Below are 13,273 nucleotides of genomic sequence, written 5' to 3' on the forward strand. Positions count from 1 at the left end.
GGAAAAAAGCAGATCCTGTGTGGTATGTGTGGCTGCGTGTGTGAGAGAGAGAAGATGCAGAGTGCCTTTGACTGAACCATTTGGCTACTGGGAAGCCCCAAAACACAGAGAGAGCAGAGAGAACGGAAAACAGAGGAAGCCGGAGCACGACTGAAGTGCAGAGCAGCTGTGTCTGTCTCCTGATACTCTGACACTTTGGGGTGCCTTGTTTCAATGAGACCATGGATTCTTGTACTGAAATCTTCTTCAGGCTGTTGTTTCTGGTCCCTCTCCATCCTTGGACTATATTAGCAGCAGGAGACATCTGTGAGTATTACAAACGGATATTAAACTTGGACCAGGCTGTTCTGCAAACTTAGGACTTATTGTAATGAAATCTGGACTTTAGAAAGGGAGTTTTCCAAATAAATCAAGTCAGCTGTAATCTGAACTGCAAATAGATGGGATAAAAAGATTTCAGATGCTGAAAATGTGTCATGTCCTTGGGTTTTTCATTTCCTGATTTGACCAGACTCTGATCAGAGCAGTTTAGTGTAAGATAGCCTCTGGGGAATTCACATTTCACCATTAACTGCATACTCTGCCGTATTTCTTTCTTCCCTCCCTTCAACCTGTCTTTTCCCTCTCTCTCTCTGTCTCCCTCTCCCCCCCCCCCTTTTAAATGTTTACTATACAGCAGCACAGTATTTAACAAGGAGTTAAGTCTTTCATGGGGGACTACTGGCATGCTAATACTCTCTGCTGCATCAGCTTTGCATTTAGTAATGTACAGTTTTATGGACAAGTATGTTTCTCTTGAGTGAGGGAAGAGTAACTCTCTGTATAGCACAACAGCACATCAAATGCAGAGGACAAGATTTTATGGGATGCTCATTGATTAGGGAGAGAATGATGTTCATGTGTGACCAGGCAGTAGAAGGTTAGCAGCAGTGTGAAAATGGTTCTTCTTTCTTTTTTGAAAAGACAATAATTTGTAAAGGAAAGCTCAGTGTAACTCTAGAACTTAAGAGAGTCACTACCTTTGTAATCAGTATTTGTTGTAGATATGGGATAAATAGGTCCCAAACCTGACTCAGACATATATGTACAAAGTATATTATAGGCAAATGTATGATTGCATTTATTTTTATATCCATGATGATTGATCTTATTAAATGCCCCATTTAATAAAAGGCTCAAATTTGCATTAAACATCTTAACTGATGTTCCGGTCCATGTATTCAGATTTGCAGTTCATTTGATGGAAGTTTATGTGATGGGGGGACAGGGGAAGGAAGGAAGCAAGGAAGGGAGACTAGAGTTAGAGGAACAGGGAGTAGAAGGGGTTCATAAATAACACAGTCACACCATTGAAAAGGAAGCTGTCAGGAACACTGAAGAAATAGATCAGGAAAGTGGAAGTTGTACAATTTTATTGGACACTTCATGCTTTAAAGGCTGAAATACAGTCATTAAAAAGTCCATGTTCTGCAGTGGTGAACTGCCTTTGTGTGTCTGTGTGTGTGTGTGTGATTCATTCATGTTAGTTCATTTGACATTCAAGTGCATGGAACAAGTTTTCTCTGAAAGCTCCCTGCTGCAATTTATCTGGATGCCGTTTTTAAATTTATCATTGTTCTGCTTTTTCATTTCATGATTCTATCCCTTTTTCAGAAGAATATTGAAACTGAATTGCACTATTTGGTAGATCCATCTTCAATCTATAGTAAAATAGAACTCTGGGAACTATAACAGACCAGCAAAGCACTAGAGGTCACTCTTACAATTTAGGAAGCAATGCTGGAAGTAAATTATAGCAAACATCTTTTCTTTCTCCACAGAATTATGAAGTATAAAAACATCAAAGATCACTGCAGTGATTACTGCCTTTACTCTGTGACACATTTTTGAATTACACATCTCTTAGGTGCTAGAAAGTCATTCTTTTTGTACAGTAATTAATTTAGTGAGAACCAGTAATTAAAACACCTTGGCAATCTAATGAATTCTACAGCCATTTCTGAGATGTTAAAGATGATGAATATAAAACTAAAAGATCTTGCAGACTTTCGAACAGTTTAGAATATTGATATAAATCAATTTAAGCATGGATTCAACTCTATCCAAAATAATGGAGTTCTGTAGTATTATCTTAGTTATATATCTGATTTTAATAACATGAGGCTTTATCTAGATTTAGTCAGGCTTAAGCCCCACTAATATAGATGGGACTTAAGATACTAACTGCTAACGTACCCAACTAACCCAACTGATTTCAGTGGGACTGACACCTACCTAAGTTTGTCTGGATCCCTTCTATTATTTTTGAAGCATTTGCCTAAAATTGCAATTATGCATTGATGTTACTTTGTATATTTAGTGATATGCCATAGCTTTAAAAGTGGGTGCATCCCATTGATCTTAAATAAAAATTGTCAGGAAAATTTGTTTATTGATTAGTGCATCTCTGCTTTTATCATTTATAATTAACATTTTGCTTTAAGTGTCAGTACAACTTCATCTATTGCCTATATAGTGGAATTAATAGGCACTAAAAGTATCACTCCAAATGCTTTCATATTTTTATAGTCTTATTTCAATCATCTTATGCAGATATAAGCTTCACTAAAGTCAGTAATGTTTCTTACAGAGTCAGTAGGCATAGGGTCTATAAAACTAAGATATAGTTCTTCTTACCAGTTCTTACAGTTCTTAACTTTTCACATAAATGCATATGTGAAAGGATGTAAATGGTGAGAACTAAGTCCTAAAGCTTTCAAGTTCAATTTGTTTCCTTAGTTCTCCTCAATATTTCTAATAGGAATTCTAATGCTAGACCTTCAAGACCAATCTAACCTTTTCTATGATTTCCATCCTTGTTCTGGACAGTATCTGTGAGAAACTAGAGCTCTCTCTTCTGTTGACAACTGTTGACTTTACATAACCGCACCACTATATTGCTGTTTTGTTACCTATACTGAGCAACATTTTTACAGAGTGGACTACCCAAACCAGAGATAATCTTCTACGATTCTTATTTAAGTTATTTGAAACGGACAAGCCTTATCAGATGAACAATTTAGGAGACTCATATGTTATTACTTTTCCTTCCAGATGATTATTGCTATATGTTTTCCATAGGTGGAATTAGTTTCCCTTGGAACATTTTCATTCTGAACAGTACAAACAATTCAGTTCCAAAAGCTGTCTCTTCCTAAAAAATTAAAATTTCCAAACCAACTGGAAAATCTATGCAACCATAGATATGAAACAATGAAAGGACATCCTGAAGCATTAAAGTACAACTGAAATCCTTAAAAGTACACAGATGAATTCAACATGTTTTGAGTGTCAGTTTTGTTGTTTAAATTTTCTGACTCTTTTGAAGATGGTTCCATAACTATTAACATTTTCCTAGTTCACTGTCTGAAATGGAGACTTGAAATCGTTATCTGTATGACCGCCTTTCAAACTTTGTGGGAAAGAGATGCTGCAGAAAACATAATTAAACCTTATATGCATTTCACTGCTTTAAACTAGTAAGAGTAATTAATCAAGGTGTCAGAAATAGTCCTGCAAATAAGTTCTCAAAACAATTTTTTGGTTTCAGCAGGAGAAAACTTAGTATTAAGAACAGTTTTAATTGTTTTATATTAAACTTTAATTCTTCACATCAACAAATCTAATTGAACTTAACTAGCTGATAACCACTGGTACAGTTTCATAGGATAGGGATTTTGGCTTGTTGTTAATAAAAATATGAAAGAGTCTTCATGGCATCTTTGAGTCCAATGAATTAATTGTAGCAAGGGGAAAAAATTGATTTAATAGAGTTGAAATGTTAGGCAGTCCTGAATATAGGTGCTCAGAAGTACGCCCCATTAAATTCAGTGGGACTGATTCAAGTGGGTTTAAGCTCCTGCTGGACTTTTTGTTGTCACAGTACAACATAAAAGGTCTTTGAACATTCTAGTAGGAGATAATGCATATGTTGACAACACAGTTCTATATGTACCTACATAGAAGACAGAAGAAGGTTTAATGACTCTTCAGAAAATGAGTACAGGTAGTCCTCAGTTTAAGAGTAAGTTCTATTCCCAAGGTCTGTCCTTAAGTCAAATGTGGATATAAGCTGAAACAGTATTATTGTATAATACTGTATAAATAGTATTATTTAATTAACTCAAACCATTGTGTATTTTACTCAAATTTTGCTACAATGGGCTTTGCTCTTAACTATGGGTCATCTGTAAAATGGGTGTTCTTAACCCAGGGACTACCTGCACAGAGTTCCAGCTGTAGGGTAGCAGCAAATCCTATTAAACTCACTAAGAGTTTATATTGCACGCTGAGAAGTCTTGTATGCTCAATTGCCTTTAATCCTGTACATATCTATAGAGCTCCAATACTAAAATTACATGAGTATCATTTCAAGATCTGACACAGACCAGTATTAAATTATATGAGGATTCATCATAATCTTTCATGGAAGTTGGCTCCTGCTGGAAGAGAAAGGTCATATAATATTTTCTATCACTTGACTGTTGGTATTTAAAAACAGAATTATCATGATTATCAATTTACAAACTGCTTTCACTACTGTCACTTCATCTGACTTGATAGAACTGTGTGCAAATGAAATCATCTCAATTTATTACTGATTAAGCAATTATTATGAAAGCTTTATTATTAATAAGCAACTGATTTGCAAACTTCAAAAAATATCATAATTAGAAACAAACAACAAAGCAGGAATTCCAAAGAATCTGCAGTCTAAAGTTATAAGTCTAAGAGACAATGTATAGAAGGGAGAGATAACCAATAGTGGGAAAGAATGGAGAAGGTAAGGAATTAATCTGAATTGATGTGAACTTTAAATATGTTTTATTTGAAGAAAGAGTTGACAAATCTTCAATTTGTAGTTCTTACAATGTGTTGGGACTACAGTCCCCAGGATTCCCTGCCAGTGATTTCAGTCCCACCATATTAGAGGAGGATGTCAGATTGGAGAAGGCTGGTTTAGGGAATGCTTCACAGAAAAGAATGAAAAGAATAATATCTTGACTGTTTTGAAACATAGGTCAAAAGAACAAAATGAGAGAAAGAGTGTTGTTAAAGGAAATTGGAGTTTATTTAGCAATCAGAGAAGATAAAGAGAAGGAATAAAGGCTTAGTTTAATATAATATGGATTGTTTGGAATTGTCTCAACCTACAAATCAAGGCTGGAATTCACAACTAAGGATCCTGACTGTAGAACTATTTATTTAGAATTTACTTCTATGGATTATAACAGTTGCAATCTGGAACAATATTCTGCATTTAATCACTATTATTAATATTGTCACTTCATGCACTATAATCAAGAGGCAGAAGTTATGATCTTAGAAGTGAAGCTCTTAGAAGAATTTCACCATCCTAATTGCCATGTCCATAGTTCTGAGTATGTATATTTCTTAAGCATTTATCTGTAATCTAGACATATTGTAGACATGAAAATATATTGTTACCTGTGATATCTCTCTCTCTCTTCTTTGGAATTATCTTATTTCTCTGTAGATTTACATTTTTAAAAATTATCTGGGATTTAAAAAAAACTATTTACTATAGTCAGAAGAAACTGCTCTCAGCAGCAATTTTGTTGTTGCTGTTGTTGATAATGATTTCATTAATGCATCCATTGTTCAATCATTAACAAATTAGCTGCTAGATACAGTAATTAGATAATGTTATCTATGCTCTAGGCCCAAAGTATCAAGCAAGCCTGAGAGATGGGAGAAAAGAAACCCCCAAATGAAAACTTTCTTAAATAAACAAATTAGGAAGAATGGCAACTATATTTTACTTCTGTTCTGCCTACTAATTTCTTGTTTCACATGTTATGAGTTTGAGTGCATTAACTTCTATTTACAGTCATCCCACAGAGAGTAGTCAATATCTGAAATTTGGGAAACATAGTTTTTGTCCTTGTTTTTGATAGCCTGTTCCTGGTCTTACATAAGTAGCTTCCTTGGAACCAAGATTTGTGATAGGGCTGGCCAAGTTAATATTTATATGGATAAGAACATAAGAAAAGCCCATCAGGAAGATCAAGGGCCAACATAGTCTAGAATTCTTTGTAACACTGTAGCCAAAGTAGACAAGTGGGTGTTGTTCACCAACTTAGCTGCCCATGATTCTGGAGATGCCACTGATAGGCTGATCCTCTATGAACTGGTCTCATTCCTTTTTAAACTTATCCAAATTTGCATGGTTTAATTTTACCGTGATTTAAGGGGTACTTCATGCAGTGCTAAATGTGTTTCCTTAATTTCTCTGAGTTTTTATTTTAGTTATGAGACAGCCAAGCATGTAAGAGAACACAAAGATTAAAACAACAACTACATCATAAAGCCCATGACACCCAGGGTTAAAGTTGTAAACCTCAACCACACAAAACACATCATCAGCTGAGCTTGTCTGACCTCCTGGCCCAAAGGAGGAATGAGGAAACAAGCCAGCTCTTCAAAGCCTTGCAAAAGGCTAAGTGGGTCAGGTCCATTCGGATTTGCAAAGAGATGCTGTTCTCTAGGGCAGGGGCTGCCATTAAGAAGACTCCTGGGTCCAACAAGATAACACTGCTTGATGGAAGGGACCCAGAGCATGACCTTTCTGGTGAGCCAAGCCAAAACAGTGAGAGAGAGCAGTCCTGTAAGTAGCCTGGCCCTATGCCATGTAGGGCTTTATAGGTGATAAGCAGCATCTGAATGGCATGAAATGAAATGTATCTTCTGAACTGAACAGCAGATTAGAACTTTGCTGTTTATCGATTTTCAAACTTTTCAAATGTTCTGTAGTGTTAAAAAAAAAATGAGAACAAATTATGTTTTTAAATGCATATTTTGAAACGTGTTTTGAGAGGAAAATGGGATTTAAAATGCATATTCAAAAACACAAATTATTGTTAGAATGGGATGGACTGCATTTATGAGAGAACATATGTGAGTGAATTATAAACCATACTCCATATCAGATAATTGATATATCTAACAAAGAGGGAGAGTGAATTTGCAATTACCAAGAAAATGTGTTCTATAAATAATAATTCTATAGACTCCACTGGAATCTGATTTACATAAAAGCAGGAGGAGGTTCAAAAGACTATATATTGCCGCTAGTGAATTTTCTTCTCTTCACTAATAAAAAAGAAACATAGACTGAAGTGTAAAAATGATACTGTTGATATTCCAGTTAATGACTACCTTCAGTGCAATAATTTGAAAGGTGACTGAAACCTATATACTATGACATTTCAAGTAATATTAAATTAGTAACTACAGAATTATGAATTAAATTCCATATCTATAACAGTCCAATGATGGAGGTTACCTTAAGGGTTTAAATCATAAGAAATTAAAAAGAAGTAGCAGTTTATCCAACTGGTAAGTGGACCTACTAATCACTTTTTTATTAATCATATCTCATTATTTTGTATTGCCCAGGAATAAGATATGGTGCATTTCTAACTGTTCAACAGCTTGTTTGTGCAACAAATCTTTTTGCAATTAAACACATTAGCATATGTGGCCTTGAGAAATAATTACAGTAGATATAGTAGGTGCACAGATACTAAATGTTAGTTTTAGTAGTTAGTATTTGTTCTGAGTACAGTATTTTCTTTACTTTTGGACACGTTATTAATAGCCATGATACATTGCTAGGAGCTTTTCAAAATTATAATTGTTTTAACTTCATGGTATGCAAGCCCCATCACTGGCTTGTAATTACTTTTGGAATGTAAATTTGGTAAAACAGTGCACCAAAGACCTGCTGCACACAACCATTGTAAACATCACAACTTTCTAAGTTATCGTTCAGGCTGATCCCTTCAATCATTCTACAACACAGTATTATGGGAAAACAGACCCATCTTCCCCCAAACCATACCCCACATTATATAAAAGTAGCAGGAAGCCAACATAGCAAGTTAGAGGCATTAGATCATTGAGCAAAATTGCTACTGGCAAAGTGTTCTGAAATATGTATATGTATATATAATCCTACATCAGTTCAAGCGGTCATTTATACATAACAAGTTTGTAACTATAATTTCATCAGGCCATATTTCCTTGATTTGATTAAAGGAAGCCCTGCGTGTTGGTAAATTAAGAGTCAGTAACGGTAAACTACAAAACACATTCCTTTTATAACAGGATCCACAAAACATACGCTGAAGAGTTGTAAATGTAAGGGGTCTTCTGAGTGTATTTCTGCAGCAGGACATTCATGAGGGTCACCAGCATCAAAATAATGGCCAGACTAGGGGAGTGAAATCCCACCCTGGCTACATTAAAAAAGGGTAGGCCTTGGATTGGCCAGTTGCACCCATCATTTTGAAACCAGTGACCATCACTGCAGATGTCCTTGCTCTGTACTCATTAACCTGTCAGCCATATTTACAGCTCCAGCTAGCCCCTAATCTCTTCTGTGAGTTACAAATAAGAAAGACAGCAGTACAGGCATAAGGAAATGAGAACAGAATATTTCAATCCACTAGGATTTTACTGACAACAGCAGGACTGAAGGAATAGCTATACAAAGAGCATTTCTGAACTATCCTAATTATCCTTTCACCACCTCAACCGCAAATATTATGTGCCCCTTTTACTCTCTTTTACAAAATTAAAATAATTGCAATCACTTGTTTATACAAAAGGCTAACTGTTCTTTACTATTTACTATGCATTATGTAAAGTTCCTTTTTTTAAAGTGCTTAATCAATTCACGCGTTCATAAAGTATCTTTAAGATACTGGGCGTTCATTTGATTTGAAGTGGCAGTTTATAACTATATTTTAAAATCTTGCCATCACCCCACCTCCCAATGATAAAGTTAGAATTTATATACTGGGGTTATTTTCTCACATAGTACCTTAAATGTAGTGGTAGGTGTTGTATTGCATGTCTCCTTTCCTCAGAGGACTAGATTAACAATTAATATTTTATTCAACAGTGACATTGTATGAACAAATAATATAGGATGTGATTTGTTTTTCTTTAACAAGATACATCAGCAACACTATCCTGCATGATCTATTACAGAATGAATGCTCGGTCTGTACAAAGGTGATCGGTTTTCCTTTCCTTTCCTTTCCTTTCCTTTCCTTTCCTTTCCTTTCCTTTCCTTTCCTTTCCTTTCCTTTCCTTTCCTTTCCTTTCCTTTCCTTTCCTTTCCTTTCCTCTGGTTCTATTCTATTCTATTCTATTCTATTCTATTCTATTCTATTCTATTCTATTCTATTCTATTCTATTCTATTCTATTCTATTCTATTCTCTGTCCAATAGTCTCCCCCTCTATCATTATTCTTAATTTTCTCTGTCCCTCCAAATTCTCTTGGCTTCCTTATAAAGAAGTGGCCACATAGCCCTTTACTTTAATTCTATTAGAATACACACTCTCATTTAATCACAGATGCCATGAGATTTAACTTGTTTCATATCAGAGGAGACCTTTTCTGATGATAAAACCCATTATAAAATAATAAACGATATTGAAAAAAACTCCTAAATTTTCTCTGTATATATAACAATTTCATTGTGAGTGTTAAGAAATGGTCAGCCTATGACTTCCTGGTAGCATTCTACATATATTTATGGGAATATGAACACATGTTAAAATTCTTCACCAAGTAAAGGGGCACTGACATTGGACAGACAATTTCTCTGAATTTCTTCATTAGGGAAGGAAAAAAAATCCTGAAGCAAGTTCTCGAAGGGAGAACTCACACTGAGCAGTGACAATAAGCACAACTATTGACAAAGCCCACTGAGACAATTTATTTCTAATGTTTTTTTCTTGGATTTTTATGGAAATTTGGGGACTTAGGGAGATTGCAGAATGCTGGAGAGAAGATCACCCAATAAAGATAGAATATTCACACCTATTCCTTAGATACTTATTGGTTAAAACCTGCAAGACCACATGATATTTTGTCTGAATTCTCTCATTGAAAGAATCTCTAACCCAAATGGTCTTTCATCAGATTGAATGATCAAATTAAGAGGGGGAAAATCAGATTTTCTATACCTGGCACCAACCTATTATAAACTTGTAACTCTTTTTTCTGTTTCATAGATTATGCCTATGTTTTCAAAAGCTGAGCAAATTGACTCATGTGGCAGCATTGATCAATGCTTTATTTTTTTGGCTGGCTCTCTGAAATCAGATATTGAAGAATGAAAGGATGTAAATGGTCATCTGATTGTGAATTGAAGCATTTTCTTTTGTTATCTATGATAAGGCAATTAGGTGTTTTTTCCCCTAAGCCTTCTCAATATTCAGTGCTTAATGGCAGTGGTAATAGCCAGTGTGTCATATAGTTTGAAGTCCTGACATGTTTTGAGTTAACAAATTGTTAGAAGTACTAGAGTTTTCTTCAGTGATCTGTGGAGAGATTTCTATTTAATTTTAAAGAGGAAGACTAAAGCAAGAGCAACTGCTTTCTCTTTAATGATCCTCTTGTGCTTTCTAGTGATTGTATGATAGCTTTATAAAACTCCCATTCCACCACAACTGTGTGGAAGCCATCAAATTTCAGTATTCAACAAGTAGGGAAAATGCCAATTATCTGAAACCAATTGACAGGTTTCCCATTTTGCACATTCCAAATATTGTGTCCACATTTTTGAGGGGAATCTTGCAATTATTGTTGCTTCAGAGAGTAGATTATGGACATTTTGTGCTGTCAAAGAGAAGGAAGAAAAGTGTATTGTAGTGAATTGGTTATGGCATGATAAAATCCAATACATCTTTCTTTATAGGTAGTTTCTTAAAGAGTTCTTTCTTACTGGTTCATACTACCTTCTTTTTGAAAAAAACAGGGTAAGTTTGCACTGAGCACACCTTTAGCTTGCATTGTGAATATTATTATTACTTAAAAAAAAAAAAAAACACTTCTTCAGAGAATAAAACAGGAGGTATTTGTAGTGGAGCATTCAATGTTTACATGTTTCTCTTCTCCCTGGATCGGTCATGATTTGATCCAAATAGACAGACTCTGCCTCACTTAGTCTTGGATGTTTTCTTTGTGTTTTTCCACACTGGAACCTTAAGCTGCTGGATTCCTGTACATAAACCAGCTGGAAATGAAGCTATATTAAGAAATCCCTTTCCAGCTTTCAACTCCTTACTCCACATTGGCCTTAATGATGGCCTGATGTTTTTCCCATTCTTTTTCCAGTGCCCATGATTAGTGGATTTCCTGTTTTCTTTATACATCCTGGATTGGTGGAAAAGAAAATGTACAGTTTAACCATTTTTCCTGCTACTTGGACTAGGAAAAGGTTGCAGAATTCTTGTTATTTCACCTGATTAAAAAATAAAAAAATAACATAAGACAGATTCATCATTTCAATGAAAACACTACTTTTGCTACACAGCAAAAGACAAATTGGGAATACTGGACATTGTGCATTGCTGACCTTAAGAAATGGCCAGTGACACCTACTTAAGCTGGTTATGCACATCAGTTCTCCTATCTCCTGAAGTTGTAGATTTTGACTGTGGAAAAAAGAGCTAGAGTGTGGTGCATTAGGGATTGATTGGAAACACCAAACTCAGTCCTTCCAAAAATGGAGTAACTGCCTGCTTCCTTATCCACTTCACATTCTTTATGGCAGTATGATTTTTAGGCTTTTTGGAATATTCAATCTGAATATTTTGAATAGTTTGAGATATTCAGTTTGAATTTTATGAATGATCTCAAAGTCAGAATTAGGTGTCACAAAATTATGCTGTTTACTTATGGATGCTGGAGCAGATGAATCACATATACAAAAATGTAGAAGTATGAAATTAAAGTGTGTGTGTGAGTGTGTGTATAGCATTAATAAAGCTTGGATGATACCTTTCTCCTCTTATGTTTGTAAAATGGTATTGTGGGAAGAATTCTTACATGTGGGTAAATTCTGCAAAAAGAATTAATCAGCCATGCTTCCAAAAGCCATTCTCTAACTTTGTGTAACTTGCATTCACTCTGCACCTTGTAAATGTTCCCTGTAAAAAAGATACCTTTGCTTTCTCCTGGTGATGCTAGATAAGATGTTAATTGCATAAATAAAGTAAGCATGCTATTTTAAGGACTTGGAACTGCAGGGAAGAATGACTAAATTCTTTTCCCTCCTGTAACAGAGTTGATAAAATTGTCTTAACGTGCTCTTACTTTTATTTCTTGAAAAGGCCTCATTAGTACCACAGGCTTATTTGTTATATACCAGCGCTGTGCAAAGCTTTGAACTGGAGATTCAGTTACAAGGTGATTTGATTGAATCTCTGAATCAAATTGATTTCCCAAGCTTAATCAATGATTTAAAAGGGCTTTTCAGCATAAGCAAAAGCTGGGATTTTTTTTTCATTGAATCAGTTCAGAAACTTTAATTGAATTAATCTGATTCAATGATTTGAATCAAGGCATCAAACTGATTTCTAAACCAAATTGAATAAGATTGAGTCAAGTTTAAATTAGATTGGCACCCATCATCCATCTTTATTTACATTAACAAAACACTTTGTATTACTGTGGACTTCAGCAGCCCACAAGGCTTAAACTGGCTTGCAAAAACAGACTAAGACTGCTAATGCATGATGGTTATATGTCTGACACATAGATTTTGTAGCAGATTCTCAACATGGTTCTCAAATAAGCGTGTTATACTCAAGACCATGAAATTAGCACCCACTTCTCTTTCTGTAAAGACTATCTTTTTTTGCAGTAGATATGTGGAAGTGCTCCTTACATCAATGAAAGCTTGGAGAAATTGGGTGCAATACTGTGTTTGCTAGTTTGGATATCCCTTGGCTAAGGTTCCATGTTCATTGTTATTGGTAAGTTAACTGCAATAAAAACAAAAGCAAGCACATCTCACCTTTTTTCTTCTATATTTGGAGCACTATTTAGAAGATATAGCCTCTGATGAATGCTGAATTTTACTCTGAACTTTTCAAAAGTATGATTACGTATCTATAATCATGTTGAGCTCAGTGAAAGAAAATCAAAAGTCTGGTGAGACTATTGGGTGAGTTCATGTAGCAAGTGCATCTTTCATTTCGTGTGCTTCATGTGCAGTAGCCGGTAGATGTCCAAATGGATATAGTTCCTGATCAGTCTGCAGGGTTTGGTGAGTGAAATCAATTTGCTGTGCTATCAAGCATTATGGCATTGCAAGATCTGTGATTTAGAAACTATAGCCTAGAGATATATATGACAATGAAAAAGCTGTAAAAACAGTAATCAAACATGTCTGGATTATAGTATCTGTG

At 35.1% G+C, this 13,273-nt stretch overlaps 1 protein-coding gene across 1 annotated transcript in view; it reads left to right on the top strand.

Moving 5' to 3' along the window:
- Window positions 1-221: 221 nt before the first annotated feature.
- The window catches only part of CNTNAP4 (contactin associated protein family member 4), a 221,585-nt gene continuing 208,533 nt past the window's right edge, over window positions 222-13,273 (top strand). The window contains exon 1 of the mRNA XM_088129777.1: window positions 222-306. Within this exon, the coding sequence (XP_087985903.1) occupies window positions 222-306 (85 nt within the window). The remainder of the gene's footprint in view (window positions 307-13,273) is intronic.

The sequence above is a fragment of the Python bivittatus genome, unplaced genomic scaffold, assembly GCF_059951505.1.
Source record: "Python bivittatus isolate LINGU-HERP-01145 unplaced genomic scaffold, Pbiv_v1 ctg000850_np1212, whole genome shotgun sequence".
Lineage (NCBI taxonomy): Eukaryota > Metazoa > Chordata > Lepidosauria > Squamata > Pythonidae > Python > Python bivittatus.